The 24,542-nt window shown below is 33.9% G+C and overlaps 1 protein-coding gene across 3 annotated transcripts in view; it reads left to right on the forward strand.

Annotated features, from left to right (window-relative positions):
* The window catches only part of LOC150102888 (uncharacterized), a 327,651-nt gene that overhangs the window by 162,894 nt on the left and 140,215 nt on the right, over positions 1 to 24,542 (forward strand). For all 3 annotated transcript variants that reach the window (XM_090398187.1, XM_090398188.1, XM_090398185.1), the window contains one exon: positions 8,031 to 8,138. In XM_090398187.1, coding sequence (XP_090254313.1) covers positions 8,031 to 8,138 — 108 coding nt within the window. The remainder of the gene's footprint in view (positions 1 to 8,030; positions 8,139 to 24,542) is intronic.

A 24,542-nucleotide genomic window follows, 5' to 3' on the forward strand; every position in this document is an offset into this window, starting at 1 on the left:
GTTTAAATTAGGTTGATTCCTGAGTGCAGATGCAGATTAAAAAAACAGTCTTTTTTTTTTTTAATTTACTATGATGGAGCATGGTGGTTTTTTCCAGGAGATCCTGTGGGTTGTATCCAAAACATGGTCTGCAAGGCCAGATTGACCATAATCATGATTGCATATGTATGACTTGGGTTCTTCTAACCGGATGGTGCTGATCTGCCTGTCTATTCAAAGTAAGCCAGCTTACAGGAACGAGGTACTCTATATATTCCAGGCACTGAGAGAGGAGGGAGCTGATCTTTGGTGGAACAGATAAGGGTAGGAAGTTTATGGTGGGGCTTAAACGCTGTATGGAGATTGTAGTTTATTAATGACCTGGCTATTTTTTCTGATGTGCTGTGGAAAAACTAGCGGTTGTGGTTGGCAGTAGATGCCGTTGGTGTAGTTGCGGTCAGTTGGTGGATTGAGTGGTTGAGACAGAAGAGCAAGTGTGCCCTCCCTTGATGAGTCTGTGGACTCCCTGGAGGTGTCAAATAATAATAATAAATACAAAACAATGATAAGTAAAACGAGTGAAACTCAAGTCCAATCTAGGTGGTGCGCCCTCTATGGGCTTTTGCAGGTGGCCTAGGATGTAAAGAGGGATCTCTGATAATTAATGTTTCCCAAATTTTGGGAAGTTTTATGCAACTGTATTTGTTTAAATTAGGTTGATTCCTGAGTGCAGATGCAGATTAAAAAAACAGTCTTTTTTTTTTTTAATTTACTATGATGGAGCATGGTGGTTTTTTCCAGGAGATCCTGTGGGTTGTATCCAAAACATGGTCTGCAAGGCCAGATTGACCATAATCGTGATTGCATATGTATGACTTGGGTTCTTCTAACCGGATGGTTGCTGATCTGCCTGTCTATTCAAAGTAAGCCAGCTTACAGGAACGAGGTACTCTATATATTCCAGGCACTGAGAGAGGAGGGAGCTGATCTTTGGTGGAACAGATAAGGGTAGGAAGTTTATGGTGGGGCTTAAACGCTGTATGGAGATTGTAGTTTATTAATGACCTGGCTATTTTTTCTGATGTGCTGTGGATGTAAGGTTTGGTGATGGCATTTCTGAAGTCCTTCTGATGAGATGGTTGAGGAATGGAGAAGGAATTGATTTTTTAATTCTGTAATAACTGTAGTCATTGGAAAGGAAGGTGTTGTGTATGTGTTTGAATTCAGTTGAAAGGATGGTTTCACTCGAACAAAGATTGTGGGCTCTATTAGTTAGAGTTTTAATAATGCCATATCTAGGAAGGGTGAACTATTATTATTTTCCTTTTCCATCGAAACTGGATTCTTGGATGTAGGCTATTGAGGTGACTGAGGAAGAAGTCTAATGTGTCTGGGCCATGAGGCCAAATAGAGAACACATCATCTACATATCTTAGCCAGATAGAAGGTTTTAGAAGGGAAGAGTCTATGGCTTGTTTTTCAAAATTTTCCATGTAAAAATCGACAAGATGGGGGGGGGGGAACCCCTAGCAATTCCCACTCTCTGTTTGTAGATTTCGTTCTTCCAAGAAAAATAACCAGAATTGATGACAAAGGAAAAGAGCTCTAAGATATCAGAAGGAAAAACGTTTTTTAAGAGTTTTAAGGTGTCATTTATGGGAATATTGGTGAGCTTCTGATATCTTAGAGCTCTTTTTGAAATTCAATTTTTATTTTTGTTTTATTTTTATTTGTAAAAGATTGAGTTTTTTGTTAAAATACTGAAGTAAAGATATGCTCAAATAAACAAAATTTTTGTTTTTTTTTTACTAAGATTACTAATTTTTGAAGATGTGGAGGCTATCTAATATTTTTCTATGTTCTGTATAGTACATAGTGGATGTCTTTTTTTTTATACACTATTCTTTGAAACATATGGTGTGTAAAAATGGGATTGGGTGTATATATTGTGCATTGCCTGATATAGTGTCCTGTTTACTATATAATTGAAGTGTTTTGAAAAGATTTTCTCTTCGCACCTTGTTTAAATCTGAAAATAAATACATGTCCTTATTATATTTCCATGCTTTCTCAACTGTTTGTACTTCTACAGGTTTGCCTTCCACAATTGTTTTTAGCATTTTCTCAAGTATGCTTTCATAAACTTACATGGGACATGCTGTAATGCAATTCCTGTATAATTCTCACATTGTTATATCTTACATTATAGATAATATTATGATTTGATTTAAATCATATAAATGAATCATTTAAAGTAAATTGGAAAGAAATTAGAAATTTTGAATATGATAAAGGATTTGATTAACTGTGGAAAGAAACAAATTGAACAGTAATACAATGGACAAAGAAGAATATGATTATATTGACAAGAAAGGTTTATAAACAGCTGTCAGAAGAAGTTGTCCCAATAGCAGAAGAAAAATGAAACTTCAGGGAAACAAATAGCAGGGGAGACATTTGACTGCAGATTTGCAAGAAAAGTTAGAAAAGATAAAGAAAAACATCTGAACAAAAGGTGCAAGGGAATTGAAGTTACAGGAAAGTATCTATAGATAGTGGTTAGTCAAAAGTAATTTTGGAAAAAAATTGATGCGGGGGTGGACATAAGAATATGGATTTGTCAAATGATATCTATATTATTTATGTGAAAATCTGATCCTCACAGTCTATGGGCTTGAATACAGTTTATTCTTCAAGTTTCCCTTTCACAATTTTTATTGACCTCTTCTTAAGAATTTGAAAAATTAGATATTTTGCCAAGTGTAGAAAAAAGATTCCAAAGAGGTGCCACAGATTTGATTCGTATTCAAAGAGCCTCCATTCTTGTATAAGGAAAACCTCCTATTAACAATATTACCAAACTAAAACGAAGATCCTTAAAAGACATTATAAAAGACAAAACATCATAGTACTGAAAGCTGACAAAGGAAACACAACAGTACAGTTGAACTCAGTAGAATACATAGAAAAAATGAAATCCCTTCTAGAAGACACTAATACCTATGAAAAGTTGGATCATGATCCCAGGATATTTCTGTAATGAGACCAACAACTTAATAAAAATACATGCCAAACTGGTCTGAGGAAACAAAAAATCGCCTTGAATCCGGATACCCTCTGGTTCCTAGAATATGTGGAACCCCCTAAACTGCACAAACAAGACTTGCCATTGAAAGCAATTGTCGATGCAAGATACTCTCCAGCTTCTTTGCTGTTGAAAATATCTAGGAAACCTAGGACCTTACAGTGGGTAAATCCTCTTATCTAAAGAACACCATACATTTCATAGAAAATATCAAAGCCATCGCAATAGTTTCTACTGATATAATTAGGAGAATTGAAAAGGAAAAAATCAGTGGTGTATCAAGTCTTGATTAGGTTATATGTTAATATGACTGTGGGAATGGATGACATATCACCATTCATTCTTAAGGAATGTGCACAGCAGTTGGCTATGCCCTTGATCTGGTTATTTAATGAAAGTCGTGCAGTGGGTAGGGTTCCTGAGGAGTGAAAAGAAGACAAAATAGTATGTTTCTAAGACAGAGGTCTCCAACTATAGGCCAGTCTGTATAACTGTGGTTGTGGTCAAGGTATTGTAGAGAGTTAGGAATAGAATACAGGATTGGGTTGATGGACATAGCATTCTTTGATGGTCAGCTTTGATTTGTAAAGGGTACGTCTTGTTTTAGCAATTTCCTTGCATTTTATGATAAGGTAATGAGTGTGTTAGATAAGGAAGAATCATATACAGTGATATTCTTGGACTTCACAAAAGTATTTGATAGATTACCACATAAGTTGGTGTACAAAACCACAGAGGATGGGAATGGATAGTATATAGGTTAGATGGATTGGAGATTGGCCTTCTGAACAATACCAGCAAGTTGTGTATGATGGAACAGTGTCTCAAAAAAAGGAGGATAACCAGTGGTGTGCCCCACAGCTCTGTTCTTGGGCCCTGCTCTTTAATTTGTTTGTAAATGATATATCATGTGGACTGACTGGACATCTTCAGTTGTTTGCTGATTATGCAAAGTTGTAGAGAATTATATATAGCATTGCTAATATTAATTTCATTAATATTAAAACTAATATAATATTAGTTTTGACATTAATAAGTGCAAGGTGTTGCATTTTGGAGTGCAGAAATATAAGTCTGTGTTCTATATTGATGGTGCTGTACTGCAGGAAGTAGATGAGATTCAAGATTTGGGAGTGATGGTTGACAGTAGACTGAAGTTTAGAGGGAATATTGCAAGTGTTGCAAAGACTGCACATTGTAGTGCTGCTGTGATAAGAAGTACTCTAACACATAGAGATAATGAAGTGGTTGTGCCACTGTATGAAGCACTGGTTAAACCAAACTTACTCTTGTTCTCGATTTGATCACCTGGTTTTCACTGTGATGTGATGGGTTTATAAAAAGAGTAGAAGGCGAGAGTGGAAAAACGAGAAACTATCCCTGGGAGTTATATAAGAGTGTGGTGACTAGTGGCGTGAGGAGTAGATTTTTTATATGGAGAATTGTCAGTGAATGGAACGCATTACTATAATGTGCTGTTAATGCAAATAGTGTTAAGTATTTTAAGATTCGATATGATAAATATGATGTCAGTTGAATGAACCTCCCATTATGAGTCTGCTGACTCCATTGAGGGTGCAATAATAATAATTGCAAGCCTAGACATAGTAAATCTTTTCACCAACATTCCAAGAACAGAAATGATACAACTACTACAACACATCTTCTTACTAGATACAGTGGGGAAAAATACCTCATCAATAGCACATTTTGCAAATTTCAAGAAGATTATTTTGAACAGAAAGATGGACTATCAGTGGGCTCTTTTTCTTTCTCAGTTGTTAGTAACTCATTCATGGAGTGGTTTCAAAAATAGCCCTCCAGTATCAAAAAAACACAACTAAAAATTTGATGAAGATAGGTTGATGATATTTTTGTCATCTGGCCCAGTACTATTCATTAGAAGATTTCGTCACCTACCTCAGCAAAATTCATCCTCAAATTTAATCCACTGTTGAATTAGTAACAAGCAAACAGGTCATTTCCATTTTTGGATGCACTAGTTGAGGTATCCAAACAAAACGCACTTAGCTGCTGTCTATAGGAAATCAACAAACACGTGGTGTTATCTACATACCACTTCCCATCATAATCCAGCCCAAAAAATAGGCATCATCTGTTCCTTACGTGATAGGGCCATCAGAATTTCCACCAGCATAGATAAAAGGAACCAAGAGCTATAGTATCTTTGTTCAGTCTTATAAAAAAAAATGGCTACAACAGAACATTTAAAAAAAAAAAAATTCTATTTCCACCTCCAAAACAATCAGAAGAAAACCAAGACTTTAAAGGAGCAGTGATTTTCCCATATATGCAGTCAGTCACAGATAAAATAGCAAGGTTACTTCACCAACAAACCTTAAAGGTCACCTTCTACCCAATTAAAAAGATATCTAATCATCGGAAACTTCCTAAACCTTCACATCCAGCACTTAAAAAAAGAGGAGTTTAAAAAATCAGTTGTGGTTTTGGTTTACACTATGTAGGACAAACAGCTAGATCTGGAGAGGTGCACTGATCAGAACGCTTCAAAGATGTTGAGAATGAAAGAAAACAAATCAGAGCTGGTAGAACATACAACAGAAACAAAACATCAAATAGAATGGCAAAAAAAAAATGCCCCACATAGATTACCATTTTTACTCAAGAGCATTCCAAGAATCAGCTGAAATGATGAAGCATTCTCTACAGCACAACAAAAAAAAAAATAAGCATGATTTTACATCAAGTTTGGTAGACATTAATTCATTACGACACATGTATCTGCTAGTAGTATACAGCAACCCACGAACCAGGAGCCAGTGTAATAGAAAATGCACACTTTCCATTGTTTAATCTTGTTCAGATATTTTCGCTAGAGTTGTTAACTATTATTACATCTTTTCTACTTTTTTTAGTTTATTCATGTAATTATTTTGATGAAGTGAAACATAAATTTTCAAAACTAGTCAAGAAAATAAAAAATAGTTTTGAGGGTTTTTTTTGTGGAAAAAATATCACAAAGCTTATTCCTGGAATGTCCTGTCTCCACAAAAGCCTATGCAACAAAATCTTCTTGAAAATGCTTGCATAATCTTACCTGGAGCATTCAGTACTGAAATTCCTCTCATTATTACATGCAGTTTTATAGATGAGACCTTCAGTCACTGAAATTTCACCTTCTGACCAGCCATCTGAATTATGTACCGTAGCTGCTGTAAAAGTTTTATACCTCCATATTTTATCATTTCAGATGTCATATAGACCAACTGCCTTTTCACATTTGTTGTTTTTGATGCTTTTTTAATCCAGTGATACTGTTTTGGTCACTTAAATAGAAGAATGGTTAAGGAAAGATTAGCAAAGCAGGTGATGCCAAGATGGCAGTAAAGAGATCCAAAGTAAGACTAAGGTCCAGATAGATCGATTCAGTCAGAAGTGTCTGAGAAGCACAAAATGTAAGATATGACACTATTGGATTGCTGACAAATAAGACTAATTTGGAGGAAAATTGTTGATAGGGGATTAATAATAATGTAAAGTTAATCATGTTGTGCTGTGATAGTAGTGTGAACACTCCTTGAGGGCCCATATCAGGAAACTGATGGTGATGATTTATTAAAAAGTACTAAATAAGAGCCTGTGCAGCTCAGTGGAAGTGGCATTGGCATCCACAGTATTAGGCCACGTGAAGAAATACTTAAGTTCAATTCTGGTCACTGACTAGAACTTTTTCTAAGCCCTTCTTTGAGTGGTTCCCAGCTTAGTCAATCAAGGCACAGACATCGGGTTTATTTTCTTGGAAACTTCGGTTTTTCATTCTCTAAACTCAAGAAAATCTTCCATGGAACCCACACTGTTTCACACACTATTAAATACGGTGCTTGGATTAGGGACTACAAGGTGGGTGGCACTTGTTGACTGTCTCTTCATGGGATGCTATTTATGATTTAGTGATTTGGCCAGGTATCTCTGATTGGCTACCAGTGGAAGTTGAACTTTTCCTCAGTCTCTAAAAATTAGATAGGGTTAAAAATGGCCTCCGGAATAAAAGACATTAGTGGATTTTTTTATTTATTTTTATTTTTTTTGAAAATACTAAATAGAAGTTGTCCAAAAGTTGTTACAAATAACAGACATTATTTTAGGAGTCAGCAGTGAGCACTCTTCAAACCTTAACAAGTATGGCTGAATTAATTTACTAAATGTTTGGGACACTAACTTTATGACCAACCTCACCTTAAAAGCTGTAAATTTTTTTTAAATGTATATAATTCTGTGGATCTTCACAGTACATAGGATTATAAACAGTTCTAATGTACTGTATGTTTACAACTTTTTTTTTGTGGCCAAGACATAAAATTTATAAAAATGAAAAGCATTATCTTGCTTATAATTTCCTCACCTTTTTTTGGCTGTGAATATTAACTATATTCTAAAAGAGTTCTAATCATGCTTATTGGAGGCCTGAAATGGCTTGAAAAAGTTCCATGTTTGGTCTCTAGAGTAGTGGTTCTGCTACTGTAAAAGTAAATGAAAAAAATTACAAAAAATATTTATAAAATTGATAAAAATGGAACAAAAACTTCTTTGCCCACCCATGATACAAATGTGCTATAGGTTTCACCAATAACCTTTCGTGAGTTCCCACCCATGAAATTTTTGAAATTAAAATGCATTTTAATCCTACATTAATATAGTCAAATATAATTTTTAGTTGGTTACAGAAATGCAAAATCAAATTATTAAAATTTTTGCTATTATCAAAATGTTGAAAATTGGCATTTGTAATGTTCATTAAGCATTTTCTTATTCTACAATATAGAGAGCTGTCCATTTAGTTTTTAGGTGATCTTGATTGTATAATCAAGATCACCTAAAAACTAGAAACCAATATATTTCAGCATTGTTGATTTAACAGTTGCAGTGATGCAACATATTGCAGTTTTTTTGTGTGCAAAATTAATAATTAAAATTGTTTTATTAGAAGAGGCAGTTAGTCGAAATAGATGAAGATGATCTGGAGAAAATGACACTGGAGGATTTGCCTGAAATAAAGAAAATGAATACGGTCAAAGCTAACAATCAGAATTGGGTATGTGTTAAACTGTGTTTTATTTAAATATGTTGATTTCTCTAAATTGGCAAAACTTGTAATGATTGTTATATGCAATTGTTAATTTTGATGAATATTGTTAAATTCTTACTTATAAGAATGAATATTCTACATGATCTGCTAGTTTTGATTTTCTAAAGTTACTTAATTACAGGAAAACCTCGCTTGACACGAATTCAATATGTGCATTAATCAGTTAGTGTGATTGAGTGAAATGATACTATTTCTCGCTTTAAGCGAGTGATTAATCAGTTAAACTGAAATTTTTTACGTTACGCGAAATTTTTTGTCGCCAGTCTGCATCGAGTGGAAAAGCTGAAAGTCATTAAGAGACGTGCTAGTAATACAATGATTGTATGAGATCTGGGATACTGCAAGTCTATAGTTCGGACTATATTAAATAAGAGCAAAGAATACGAAGAACAAGGAAAAGTTGCTACTGCTTCTTTAAGCATGCAGATCACCTGAAATAGAAGCCATTTAATGATAGAGATGGAGTGTCTTCTATCACTCTGGATTATAACCGAAACAGAGTACCTCTTAGTATAGGGAAGATTCTGGCAAAATCTCTCAATATTTTTTACATCACTGAAAGAGACCAAATTTCAAGAGAATGTGAAAGCTGTACTTACTGCAAGTTTAGGATGGTTTGACCATTTTAAAAATTGAGCTGGACTGCATAACGTAAGAATAACTGGGGAGTTTGCTGATAAAGATTTTGCTGCCAAGTTTCCTGCAGAATTGCAAACATAATTCAGGCGGGTGATTATGACAATCGGCAAATATCCAAAGTCAATGAAATTTGTCTCTTTTGGAAGCATATTGCTAACAAAAACTTTCCTAGCTAAAACTGAAGCATCTCAACCAGGATACAAAGTATCTAAAGATCGTCTTACATTTTTATTAGGAGACAATGCAGAAGGTGACTTTAAACTCAAGCCTATGTTAGTTTATCTTGCACAAAATCCAAGATCTAACATTATTGAAGAACTTGATTTAATGAACTGGATAATGAAGCAGTGAGAAACTTGCTCTATTCCCTTTCAGAACAGTGAAGCGAGAATGATCTCCTTCAACTAGAAGAACTGCATGCATATGAAGAAGATGATAAGGAGTGCGAACAAGAAGAGAATATTATGACTGAGAAAAGAACTAACTGCAAAAGAACTTGAGCTAGTTTTCAATCACATTGAGTATGCCAATGAAATTTTATTTTATGCTAATCCTCATATGGAACGAAACTTCAAAGCTCACCAAATTCTTGATAAAGCAATCGCCAGCTATCGCAAATTGCATGATAAGATGAGAATCGAGCACAATTCAAACATCTTTACTTAATTTGTTTGTAAAAAAATTAGCTCAATCACATGTTTAGACATTAAATAACAATTTAAGCAATTGTTATTTATCAATTTGAGTATTTTATCCTCTATTATAGCTTAGACTGTAATTTTTTTCCCCCAAATTTACGCTAACCGATGGATGAATTATGATTATTTCTATTGTTTATTGTATTTGCTTAACGCGATTTCACTTAGTATGCATTAATTGATGAATTAATTAATTGTGTTAAGCGAGGTTTTCCTGTATTTATATTAACTAGATTCTTAATTATAGTATGTAGAAATATTTTTCCCTTGGGTATTACAAAACATTGGCAAACAGACAGAACCAGTGATGTTTTATGATCTGGTAGCAACTGAGACCACAGTCAAAAAACATTTAGGTGACATTTTTAGAATCACTATAAAAAAATATATTTTTTGGGAGAATAAAATATTGCAACATTTTTCTCAAGCTTCCTAACTTTATGCATGTCTCATCATTTGGTTGAAGTCAGCTAATTAACGTCGTCCATAGTACATTTATTTTAAATTACTATGTTGTGATTAGTTATTTTTGTATACAGATTATATACTTTAATGGAATACAACCAATAATGGTTGCATTGCATTCTTGGAGATTCATTGGTAGGATTCTAGAAAGGTTGATGGTTTTGTTAATGACTTTCTTCATTAGGAACACCATATATTCTGTGAGATCGGGCGTAATGGGGTATAAGTTTTTTAACAGTGTCTGACGGCCAAGAAGTGATGAACTTAAGTAATTTCTCAGTTTTTTTCTTTATTCTGTTAGTTGGATTATAGTTTACAAGCTGATAGGTGCTGTTATCGGTGACTAATTGATTCATTTGATGGATGTAAGTTGATCTGTCAAGGACGACAGTGGCATTACCTTTGTCCGATTTTGTTATAATTATATCTTGATTAGCTTTTAATGACTTGATTGCTGCTGGTTCTTTTTTTTGTAAGATGATTGCTGTATAAGGTTTTCTGTTTATTCAGAACATTGCTGGTTTCTAAATAAATTTTATCAGCTATATTAATTGGAAGAGACTTAATGTCTCTTTCTGTATAGTGTTCCTAAAGTACACAAACAAAATGTTCCACTTCGGCCGATAGTTGAAGGAATAGCCAGCCCTAATTATCACCTAGCTAAGAAATTAGCGTCAACACTCAAGGAGTTGGTAGGTCATTCCCCCTCCTATATAAAGAACGCACAACACTTTTTAAACAAAATTAAAAACATAACGCTCAGCAAAGATGATTTATTAGTCAGTTTTGATGTTTCTGCCCTTTTCACAAATGTCCCAATCAGTGACACAGTTCTTCTTCTACAGAACAATCCCCTCAACATTACGGCCCTCTCTGTCCACGTACTTACTTCCTGTGGCAAAATAAATTTTACCTACAGAAAGAAGGTATGGCCATGGGCTCCCCCCCTCCCCCCCATTGCTAACTTTTATATGGAAGCTTTTGAGCAAAGTGCTCTTGATTCCTTTACTCTAAAACCTACAGTGTGGCTTAGATATGTTGATGATGTTTTCGTTATCTGGCAACACAGTCGACAAACTTTAAACACATTCCTTAGCCACCTGAACAAACAACATAGACTTCTATGAGCAGCACATTGGTGGTGTGCTTATAGATAATCCACCTCTTATAAAGAGAGGGAGGGGGTAGGGATAGCATTCTTTGATAGTAGTAAGTGAATAAGTTTCATTAACAGTTTACTTAAATTAATCTGTTATTTGTCAGGTGTCCAGTATAGTCACATGTAATATATTGGTCTTCTCTAAAGTAGTTTTAATTGATCCACTGAGTTATTCTTTTGTTTCTTTTTCCAGCTATCCCATCACCACACACATCTATTTTGCTAGTCTTTCCTTTTACATCCTGTTAAAGTGGCCATAACACCTTAGATTAGCTCTGATTGTATGTTATTGAATGATAATAATGACATGTTGTTGTGACCTATTCTTCTTATTCTATTCTATTAACCTCCCTATACTTTATATCCTACCTGCTGCTCCATTTATGTTGTGTCCCATTCTACGATTTTTATTCCATCTTTTAATTCCCTCTTATCTATGTTCTTCTATTTCCTATGCACAAGATATCACCAAAATTTTTACTAATATCTAAATTATTTCTCCCCTTAGTACCCCTAATATTTGTATTTATACTGCACCTTTTGGGATATTTAGTTTAAGATATTATATACAAAAACAAGGAGAAAAAACTCAAATATGTCTGAAAGTGTAACTATGTTGCAGTCGTGACACTTTATCTCCTTTCTTGACATTAATTTCCTGCGTGATTAGGTTTGTAAATTTTCAATTGGTGCATTGGACAGCAATTTCAGACAACTCTTTTATCATTTGAACAAAGGTTTATTAAATTCCCTAACATGGTACAATTCAAATTTTATGATTACTCAATTTAATGCTAAACTAAATACTTACAAACTAACATTAGCTTATTACAAGTAATTAGGCTATGATCATTCAATGGGTATTACGATCATGCCGCCATAACAGTTCAACACATAACTTCATTTGACATGGACAAATAAGATTAATTCACACTATTTAACTATTCAACCTTAAGTAGATTAACTAAACCCTTTTCTGCACTAACACACATCTATGACATTTTAACCTTCCAATACATTACAATAGACATGCAAAATTCTCAGGACACTTAAATTTTCACATAACATTAACACTAGCCAGCTTACTTTTAATATATTCTGTCAGATACTAAAGTCCTAATATAAATTTTCCTTGGTCACTTCAACACTTCCGTATTAGAATAATGATACTTGTCACAGACAAATTTTAGTTAACATTAGATATATTTTACAGTACCTTCCTTTCTTGGGGTTTTCATATGGACCTTTTCCTTCTTCTGATTGAACTAACTTGATATAACCTCACCGATTATCTGCTACTCCTACGTTCCTTTTTGAGTTGAACTAGGCTTACGCTGGCTTAACTTTTCATAACTCCGAACACTCTTTGAAACATCTATACATCGGCTGTGCAACTCGCCATGTGGACATCGATTTCTTTACTTCTTTCCCCTTCTCGTAGTTGTCACTGAAGTCGAAACACAAAGAATATGCTTTCTTTTCCTCGACTATATGGCATTCTTTGCTTCTCACATAGGAAATACGGAACCGAAATTCCGCTCACTTTTGTTTCCGTGTTGTGGCGTCGGAGATATAACTCAATCTCGTCACTCAGAAAAACCCTGTGAAATCCATACGAAAGAGCTTGCAAAGGGCTCTCCTGGAACAGAATCCAAACCAAAACCAAAAAAGCCTCGTGGGGGGGGGGGGATTTCCAACCCTTTTATACCTGTTCTCCTAACAGCACTTTTTCAAACTTCTTTTCTCTGCCCCCTATTTGTTTTTACTTCACCAACCAATTACGATGGCCTTTTTCTGCCAAACGTCATTTGATCGGCAAGCCCGTAATGATGTCTCAATCCGGGAATCGGCCCTGAGCGATAGTCTGTTGTTTTCCTTTGCTAGCCTCTAATTTAATCCCCTTTCCAAAAATTTTCTATGAACTTACTTAATAACTTAATCTCTAGCCTCTCACATACCATCTCTTATGACTAATCCCTTTTCTGTCTTATTTATTTAACTTTTCTCATTTAAATCATATCACAATATTAATATTTTCTTTCTTTTGTTCGTTAATTTTACAAACTCCTTTATATTTTATATATTTTATTGGATGCAAGAATCTTTCTTTCTCTTTTTATTAATTCAACTATTATCTTTTTTTTTTTTATGCAGGGTTCTAATTTATTCTTCATGTTACACCATGATAGCTGAGAATTCTATATTCTCAAGATATCAGGTGTAACAATGTTCCTTCCTAATATCTTCATTTTTAATCTAATTCTACCATTGAAGCCATCTGTTTGCCCTTCAGTTTTCTCTCAAATCCACAATGTCTACCTTTTGATCAACTGTTTTATTTCTATTCTTTTAAAGCTTCTTATCAAGTATTTTATACTGTAGTTAGTGCTTTGGCTAATTTCTGTCATAATCCATATACACTTATTGAAACTTGCTTCTCACCTTACTAACTTTGTTTATTCCCTTGTCTGTATTTATATTTAATTTCCTGTCATGATTAAAAATTCTGTGTAAATGTTTACATACTCTGTGTATCCTATGCAGGATATAACCAATGTTTTCAATGTGCCTTCCTATTTTCATGATCTTTTTATTGCTGATGTTCATATCAGACATGTTACAACAGTAATTCACTTAGTTGGAAAACTTATATGGGATGTATTTTAAGAATATAACATCATTGATATAAAATAATAAAAGCTGAAAAATTTCCAATTTTGAATTTTTTTTTTCTCTTTTCACTTTATAATATCCCTGTTCCAGGTACTAAACTTGAAATCCATGTAGTATTCCCATGATTTCTCAACCCTTTGGCCTTAACTAGCCTGTTCTTTCCTAATTTTTCAATCCACAATTTTTTTTTTTTTATCCTTTTCTCAAGTACACGTACTTGAGAAAAGGATAAAAGTTCATTGTGAACATTGTGAGTACATCTTACTCACAATGTTCATTAGAACAGTATCTGTCTGGAAGCTGAATCTCCTTAATTATGCAGTGTTGTGACTTTAAAATGTTTAAATCTATATCCCATTGCATAACATCCAGCATCCTTTCTGTAGCAGGCTTGGTTGGCCGAGTGGTTAGCTTATCCACTCTCCAGTCAAGAGGTTGTGAGTTCAAATCCTGCCAGGGGCATGGATATTTGTGATTGTCCTACTTACCATTTACTATATGTACTTTTGTAACCTGGCGTAGTATGACCTTTTATCTCTTTGCACCATAAAAATCAAAAATAACTAACTAACCTTTCTGTATTTCAGGATTCTGATGGCTTTTCTACCTTAAGTCTTATATGCTTCTGATTACATTTCCCCTTGAATAATTTCTACAACAATTTTGTCACTGCTTTACACAACATTTTTCATCTCTGATTTCTTTTTAATACTCTTCCCTCCATTTTTGAGCTTTTTTTTAGTAGACTCCAGAACATTTCGCACTTTCATCATTTATCTTCTACCTTCTTACCATTTCCTATGATTTTTTTAAACTACTTTTACACATAACATGTTTGCTTTTTAGCATTTATTTCTCAGGTTACCTGCTAATTCATTTTCCAGGAACTTTTGATGCAATTTCATCTTTTTTAGGACTTTCTTTAACTTCCTAAGTCCAACATGAAATTCTGATTTTTCTGTCCTTTGCAAACAACTTCTCCACCTGCTCCTGTTTTAGAAGCAATCATTGTTTTATTCAGATTTTTCCATTGAGTCTCCAGTGTTTTTACTCTTAAAGTTTTTTTTTTTTGTTGTTCAATAATTGTAGTATAGTATATTTGTATTCTTCAGTTTGCCTCTGAAGGCTGCTCTACTGATTATTTTAATTTTTGTACATATTTTTATTTTTAATATCATATTCATTTTTATCATGCCTAAAAATATATTGTAATCACTTCCTGTTTTAGGTCCCTTGTGTATTCTTGTATCTGAAAATGTCATCATCATCATCAAATTCCTGCCATGTACCCTCAAGGGGTGTACAGGATATGATAGTACTACATGAAAAAAATTACATCATTATTAATTTCCTATCTACAATTTTCCTCCAAATCAGTCTGTTACTTGTCAAGACTCCAAAATTATCAGATCTTATATTTCTATCATTTAAGGCACTTTGTACCATATCAATCCACCTATATCTTGGTCTTCCTCTGGGTCGTTTAGCTGCCAACCTGACAGAGAACACTTGTTTTGCTAATCTTTCCTTGCCCATTCTGTTTTAGTGACCATACCACCTGAGATTAGCTCTGCTAACATTCCTGGATGCTGACAATGTCAAGTTCTTTCCTAATATCCTTGTTTTTAATATGATATTGCCATTGATGCTTATAATCTTTCTCAGGACTCTCATATCTGCGGTCTCTAGTCTTTGGTCAAGTGTTTTACTTCTGACCCAGAATCTGAAAATGTTGACTTCAAAAATAGCATAGGATCTTCTTATTTCTTACATATTACCTTTATTCAAATTATGTATCTTTATGTTGGAACGTTGTGTTTGTAATGAATAGTCTGTCCCGAACAGAAATTGAGAAGGTACTGCTACTATTGTTATTAAATCTCACCCTATTCTGTAAATTTTCCCAAAACATTGCTGTGTCTAGTTTTCCATTTTTCACTAAAAATGTTTTGTTCCACTTGCACCAAAATTTGGTGGTTGTCAAATTTAAAAACATTTTCTTCTGGTTTTAATTTTGACAACTATCTACTCTTTGGAAAAGATGAGATTTCTCTTCTTGAGATCGATGTTGGAAATTTTTCCACTTGCTTATACTATAAATTAAAGATACCAAGAAATTATATTCTTGGTTTAATCCTTTATCCAAGTGCAAGCAAACAAAGTTTGCGCCTGAAGTAATTTCAGGACTGGGCAACTCGTATATACATAGAAGCTAATGACTTCACATCACTTGCCTTAGTATACTATAATACAAAGCACATATCCTTAAGGACATGTATAATGATATGCATAATACTAATGCAAGTTATGTGAAGTCATTAGCTTCTATATATGAGTTGCCCAGTCCTGAAATTACTTCAGGTGCGAACTCTGTTTGATTACACTTGGATAAAGGATTAAACCAAGAATATAATTTCTTGGCATCTTTAATTTATACTTCTTGGAATTACTCTAACTTCTAATTGTTTTTTATGTAAACATATTACATGTATTGTTTCTTCACAGTTTTAAGAATTTGTTTTTTTCTTTAACTCTATGCTTTACTTTAATTCTCTACATATGAGAAATCTGTCTAACCATTGAATACTAATAAGCTAATAAATTACTATTCTTTGTCATCAGTAGATTTCTGATATGAACTCTCAAGAGGCATGTTGGATTTTATGATTGTAATACATGCTTAATTCTTAATTTTGCACTGCATTATTACTGGCTTCCTATCAGCAGTTTTCTTTCGAATCAATGTGTTTATCAAATCTCAAAGCATTGTAATAACAACATCAGTCAACCTAGTTTTTGGTCTTCCTCTGGGCATCAAACTATATTACTGTCCTTTCTTCTCCTATTTATATAGTTTGCCATTGCAAATGACACTTCACCTATAAAAAAAGTTGACAATGTTGGCTGGAAATTCAGAAGATAGATATTCAAGGGTTTTTTTCAAGGGAATGTTGGCAAAGAAGTACAGTGGTATCTTGTTAATCCTAACTATTAAAAACCATGCTCGTTCGGATTAGCGAATTTTCCTCCAAGAGACAACAATAACTAGTGTTTATGAAAAAAATAATCAAATTCTAATGGTTCATCAATTTAATTCTGTAAATAAATGAAGTAACTGATAGAAAAAAGCTACTGTACTGTCATGTAAAACTTAAAAAATAATACAGTATTTTATCATCATCATCAAATTCCTGACATGTACCCTGAAGGGGTGTACAGGATATGATAGTACTACATGAAAAATTTACATCATTACTAACTTGCTATCTACAATTTTTCCTCCAAATCAGTCTGTTACTTGTCAAGACTCCAACATTATCAGATCTTATGTTTCTGTCGTCTAAGGCACTTTGTACAGTATCAATCCACCTATATCGTGGTCTTCCTCTGGGTCGTTTTCCTGCCAACCTGGCAGAGAACACTTGTTTTGCTAATCTTTCCTCACCCATTCTGTTTAAGTAACATACCACTTGAGATTAGCTCTGCTAATGCATTCCTGGATGCTGACAATGTCAAGTTCTTTCTTAATATCCTCGTTTTTAATATGATATTGCCATTGATGTCATCTGTTCACTCCTATAATCTTTCTCACGACTCTCATATCTGCGGTCTCTAGTCTTTGGTCAAGTGTTTTACTTCTGATCCAGCTCTCAGATCCATAAGTTAAAACTGGTTTGAACACTGTTTTGTATATAGCTAATTTAGTGTTCTGACTAATTTCTCTATTATTCCATATGAATTTATTCAATTGACTTCCTACCAGATTTGTTGATTCTGTTGTCTATTTCCATATTTAATTTACCATCCTCACTAAAATCATGCCTAAGTTGCTGAAATGTTTTACTTCTGTAGGTTCTCCATTCACAGTGCAGTTGATATTTTCAATGTTTCTGTCTATTTTCATTGTGTACACAAGTTTATTTTAGTAAATAAAAAATGTAGTTTGTATGTACCTGTATTGTTGAGGATTCTGATTTAATAAAATTGCATAGTTCAGTATATTACTTAATTTGCATATAAATTATCACTTTCTTGTACACGACACAAAAAAAAGTTTCACAAAATAAGAACACACAAAAAAGTTTTTTTATTTCTTTGTAAAAAAGTCACTGATTTGCTTTTGCTTCTTGGAAACTAAACTTTTTTTGGAATGCTTCTTCTCAGAGCTGCATTAGCAATAAAATTTTGTGGAATGGCATATCATTCTGCTTAACCAATTTTATATAGATATTAAAACTGTCAATTGCATCTTCATGTTTTACTTTTTTTTCTTAAGAGTTCTTTATCTTCATCATCATCATCTAATTCATTCTGAAGCATCATATTTTTAATTTCAACATCTCGTTTGATTTCATTTAATCAAAACCTTAAAAGCGGTAAAATAAAAAATGAAGCTAATAAAAATAAAACTGTCACTTTTAAAATTTATCTGAAAAATAAAATTGCACTTACTAAAACAATTGATAATCATTCACTAAAAACTTACAAAAACACAAAACAATAAACGACAACTCAGACAACGTTTCATTTCAATAACCAAAGAAAAACTGAGCATTATATACAACCAGACTATTGTACAGTGAAACCTGTGGAGAATTCATGACTAAACAAACACATCTAATAACCACAGTAATAAGTTATAATAAGTAAATATTTCATCCTAAGTATCATAGGAGATTGTCAGTATACAGTTAATTCAACAATATTAGGAATAACATACAGTTAGGGGGTTCATGATTACAATGGAATCCCAGTATGCGTGCAGTAGCATGTTATAGAATTAAATTAAAATATATTTGGAGGGAATAAAAATAGATTACATTAAAATAAGATAGCATATATAAAAACTATTTTACACAATTTTGTATGACAATTTCCCATACTTTAGGAATAGCAAGAACATCTTTTTTTTTAGATTTGGTCTGTGAAGTAGTGCTTCAGCACTTTCTTTATATAAACATTCATATTTATATATAAAGATCTATGTAGAAGTGTGGTCTTTTTCCAATGGATCCTATGGTTTGGGTTTTCAAACCATAGGATTGATGTTCCAAAATACGTTTCTGAACAGATCTACCTGTCTGTCCGTAGTAAGACAATTTACACGAGCATAGAACCTCGTACACGCCATGTACCATCAGAGGTGAGAGTTTGTCTTTAGGAGAAGATAACAAGTTATAGATCTGGTTGATTGGTTTGTAGGTAGTAGCAAATTTGTATTTCTTCACAATTTTTGAAAGACGTTTGGAGATGCCTTTATTTGACATAAGGTATGGGAATCCTACGTGCATGTTCTTGTCTAGGTTGATGTGTGCGGAAGTGACTGATGATTTTTTTTTTTGAGTTGTTTTAAGATTGTATTCATTTAGCATGGCTGTATTTTTGATTATTTCCAATTCTTGGTTTAGAGATTTTTCAGAGGAGCAGAATCTGTGTGCTCTGGTTACCAATGATTTAATGATGCCAAATTTTTGAGGTGGATGATGAGCAGAAGAATTGTGAATGTAGCGACCTGAAAATGTCGGCTTGCGATAGACAGAACTGGAGATGGAACCATCATCTTTTCTTTGGATGTGTAAATCCAAAAAGGATATACCCTGTGGAGATTCTTTTTCTGGCGTGAATTTGATGTGAGGATGAAGAATGTTTATTTTATCTAGAAACAGGTGTAGTTCTTGTTTGGAATGACCCCAGACAGCAAAGACATCATCAGCATATCGTAATCATATTTTTGGTTTGGGTTTTTTCTTCAAGGTATTTTAGAAACAGGTTGGCTAAGTTTGGTGATAAGGGAGACCCCATTGCTGTTCCTTCCTCTTGTTGTAAATTTTCTCTTTCCAGGTGAAGTAACTGGACGTAATAACAAATTTGAATACTTCAACAACATCAGATGGAAATTTTTGAGTTAATAAGTCTACTGTTTCCTTAAGGGGAATATTAGCGAAGAGGTAGACAATATCAAAGCTAATTAGCATGTCATTTTCCAACAGTCGAACGTTTTTTATTTTTGCGTGAAACTCTGTTGAATTTTTAATTGATGAGGCTGAGTGGCCTATGTGAGGACAGAAAAGGTTAGATAAAAATCTTGATAATTTGAAAGTCAGGTTGCTAACAGAATCCACGATGGATCTGAGTGGAACGTTGTTCTTGTGAAGCTTAGGAAAACCGTATATTCTAAGAGGCCTAGCATTGGTATGTCCTGAGTTTTTTAATTGTTTCTTCATCTAAGGAAGTGGTTTCATCAAGTAATTTGTTGAGTTTCTTGAGCTGTCTTTTTGTAGGATCATAATCAAGTTTGGAGCGTATGTATTTCGATCTCGGAATAGTAATTTTATTTTTCGGTCATATGATGTGGTATCTAGAACGACAGTGGTATTTTTCTTGTTGGCTCTACCAACAAATTACCGACCAAAAAATGGGTTGTCAACTTATCTAGCCGTCCACTAACAGAGGATGAATTAAATGTTCTAGCAAGAGGTCCTAAGTTTGCCATTTCACCTAAATACTTTCCATATTTAGATTTTATACACAACATAGAAAGAGACATCAGCCATCTTTCCAGTATTGAAGCCAACAGACTTCGTTTCGAAATAGCCGAAATAATCTATGATGCCAAACCTTCGGACTTGAATATCCCACCATAAGAATCGAAACTCTTACCTCCTTAAAACGTAATAAAAACATAATCACCAGAGCCGACAAGGGACTGTACTGACGATGTCCTATGATGCATAGGATGAAATATTTACTTATTAAAACTTATTACTGTGATTATTATGTGTGTTTGTTTAGTCATACACAACCAGGCTTTACGCTAAGTCGTTGTTGTTGAAGGAACGTAAAGATACCCAAACATTGTGCAATAGTGGTGACTAATCAGTTCATTAACGACAGTGGTGATTCATGCTGACAACAATACAGTACGTACTGTACAGTATAAAAACGCAAACGTGAAAACACTGTAAATCAAAATAGGCTTACAGTATAACCGTACAATTGACAGTATTAAAAAAATACTGTACTGTAACAATAATAAAATAAATAATAATAGTTAAAATAATAAATATTAAATAAAAATAATAGTACACAAAATAATAATATGTAATAAATAAAACTTTTTTTTCTTTCGAACTGCAGTTCGGATTACTGGAGGGTTCGGACTAAAGAGGTTCGGATTAGATACCACTGTATTTGATGTTAAACTGGCCATCAGATCAAAGGAATTGATATGAGTAGGTTGTGCATAGATTCAGTGTTGTAACATGATGAATAGGAATGTAAGCCATGATTAGATGAATAAAACTCACTCTGGATTATATTTACATGATATTTTTATTATTAAGCACAGAATTTTTGCCCAAGTGTCAAGGGCATCTTTAGTATGACTTTCAGATTAAACAAGTATAACAGGAACATGAAGACTCTACATTGAAAATGACATATCAGCTTACATGTACATGATATACTGGGTGATTATAAAATAACGTCAAGTGTTAAGAGCCCTCTAGCGAGTAATGTATTAGACGAAACACACCAATATTCGGTAGACGTACACAGTGGAACATGGGGATTTGATTTAACGGGAAAAAAAAGTACCAAAAGTTGCCATGAGGGGAACGTTTGGCGCTGTTTACTGAGTAAAATGTTAATTTGCATTATCATGTTTCTTGTGAGCGATCGTGCAATAAAAGGAAAGCCTGTGAGATTTCTTATCATTCGTAGACGAACTGCTTTTCGATGCCTCTTACCTTACGTGAGCATGCTTTGTTAGTCAGACTCTATTATCAGTGGAACAATAATGCCAGTGCTTGTCTTCGTGATTTTCAGCATATGAAAAATTTACGAAAAGAACTGATTAGCGTAACAAACTTATGAAAACTGATTCAGCGATTTGAAACTACTGGAACTCTAGCAGTGCAGGTAGGCAGGGGATGCAAGCCAATCAATCACCAACAAGTTGAACAAGTTGCAACTGCTATTGTGGAACAGGAGATGACGAATATGCAGGGTATCATCAGTGCATGAGCAATATCCCGGCAAAAGGATCTCGCATACACAACGGTGTGGGAAATCCTACATCAGATGTTGAAGTTTTACCCCTATAAAATCAGTTATGCTCAAGAATTGCGCCCTGGTGATGCGACCGCACAAATTGACTTATCTTTGAGATTCTTAGTGTGCATGGAAGTGGATGATGCATGGCCATGGCAGATTTTATGGAATGACGAAGTGCACTTTTATTTGAATGCCGATATTAACACACGCAACTGTCGCATTTGGGCTGCAACTAATCTGCACGTGTGTCTGCAGATGCCTATCCACTCGCCCAAAGTCACATTGTGGTGCAGATTTACGGCATCTTTTATCATCGGTCCATACTTTTACGAGGAAAATCCCCAAAATGGACCAGTGACCTGTTCCGTCAATGCTAACAGGTATGCCAATATGCTACAGAACTTTGTGGTTCCACAACTGCAGCAAAGAGGATGTCTCTATTCGACCATCTTCATGCAGGATGGTGCACCACCGAACATCGGACTTCAGGTATAGCGTGTTTTGCGACAACATTTCTCTGACAGAAGAATCATTAGTTGTACATTTCCCACGCCATGGTCACCGCGATCACCTGATCTCAATCCTTGTGACTTTTGGCTGTGGGGATTTCTTAAAAGCATTGTGTATCAAGGACATATTCCCGATATTCCAACTTTGAAAGATCGAATAATGTTACATGTGAGACAAATCAATTCCGATATGTGCGAGCCACTGTGGAAAATGTCGTGCACCGTGTGCAGTTCCTGGAACATCAGAATGGTGGTCATATTGAACTTCATTTGTAATAAACGTCATGAAATTGATGTGTGCTGTCTCACATTTGCCATTTAGTAATTCATTAGTCACACCTACTAAAATTAATTTGGCAGTGCCAAAATTTCCCCTGTTGGTGACTTTTGGTACTTTTTTTTTTCGTTAAAATTTTTGCATATTTTTTTCTATTATTTTGGAGAATATTTCTAATTTTATATGTTTAGAAATATGTTCAACTATTCTAATTCATGAGAATCTAGAATTCAATGATAATCCTAGATGAATATCATTTTTAATTTGGAGCTCGATTAAATCTGGCAAATCAGACATTGGTCGGTTTCTCTTCACCAAACTATAAACAGAATTAAGCATTTTTAAAGTTATGAAAATTTCTCTTTCATTTAGTTTGTCAATTAAATTTGGTAATATAGATTTGCTGCATTCTTCATTTATTTTTATGATTTTATTATGAGCAAATGATTCATTATGTTTGGATAACTTTTTACGCAAAGATGCGGTTCTTGAGTCTGTGGTGTTTCCATTCGGTTCCATTTTCATTTCTACCCATTCCTTTGATGATAAAACAACTTTTTTCTCCTTCAATACTTAAGTTTTTATATTTTGAGCAAACATGACATTCTAATTTACCATTTTTAACTTCTAACCACTTATACTGCGTTTTGAAATACGATGCTTGCTTCTCGTTCTAGCAATCAGGTAAATTATTTTCCTTTTCTCCTCCAACTTGTCGCATATTTATTGAATCAATGTGTGTATTATCATCAAACTTCATCTTCGACTTCATTTTCAACAGCAGTAGAATCAGCAGAATCACTTTTCATTATTTTTTTCCCCCCCCCCCAAAAAAAAGGAGATGTGTTTTGCATTATGGGAGATACTGGGATAGGAGTGTTGGTAGCTTGCTCCACCTTTGCTACGAGTTGCCCTGGTGTTGTACTACTTACCCAGGTAAGATAGTACAACACTATATTCAGTCCTGAAGATATTTTCAGGTGTAAACTTTGTTTGCTCTCACTGGGATAAAGGATTAAACTAAATTTATTATAGTCTAACTTAGTTAAAAATAAACTTTCAAGCTCTGTATTACTTAACCCTTGGCAATTTTTAGGTCTGGCTCCCACTGACGAGACCTCAATAAAGGTCGAAACTGGTGTGGATAGTGACCATTACCTTAATGCATAGCATCGTACATTTCCGCAAGGAAATGTGCTTTGCATTAGGGGAAAAATTCTAAGGAAAGTGATCAGAGCTTGCTCCACCTTTACCACGAGTTGCCTAGTATTGCACTACGTGCAGCCGCAAACTTGACTTACTTGTCTGTTTGCTTACTTGGGAAAAAGGATTAAAAACCTAGATTATATAAAATTGCTTGGTATCTTGAACATAAAATTAAGATTACCATCTAAATGGCTACAAATAACAAGAACATGAAGAAAATTTAAAACATTTGTTTATAAAACTAGATTATTAAATGACACAAATACACAATGACTATATGAACAAAGAATTAACCAATAGTTAGATAAAATAAAACAAAATGGAGAAATAGAAATAGAATGGTTTAATATAAAAAAGATACTAAATGCAGCAGCAAATGAAAGCTTAGGAAAGACCAAAAAATTCAACACAAGGAAAGAACTGAAGATATGGAATGATACAATCAAAGAAATAATTAAAATGAAAAAAGAAGCCTATCATAAACGGTTAAGCAGTAAAAGATTAGAAGATGAAATAGAATAAGTTTTAATAATGGCAAACCGTGAGCAGACATATAATTACAAAATTAATAACGGAAAAACTCGTGTAAAAAGAAATGAAATAGAATATAAAAGAATAAGAGCCATAGCTAAAAGAGAAGTCATAAAAAGACATAGAGAATCATGGAAC

Source organism: Typopeltis vanoorti, chromosome 9, assembly GCF_054136105.1.
Source record: "Typopeltis vanoorti isolate ZY-2024b chromosome 9, IOZ_Tvanoo_1.0, whole genome shotgun sequence".
NCBI lineage: Eukaryota > Metazoa > Arthropoda > Arachnida > Uropygi > Thelyphonidae > Typopeltis > Typopeltis vanoorti.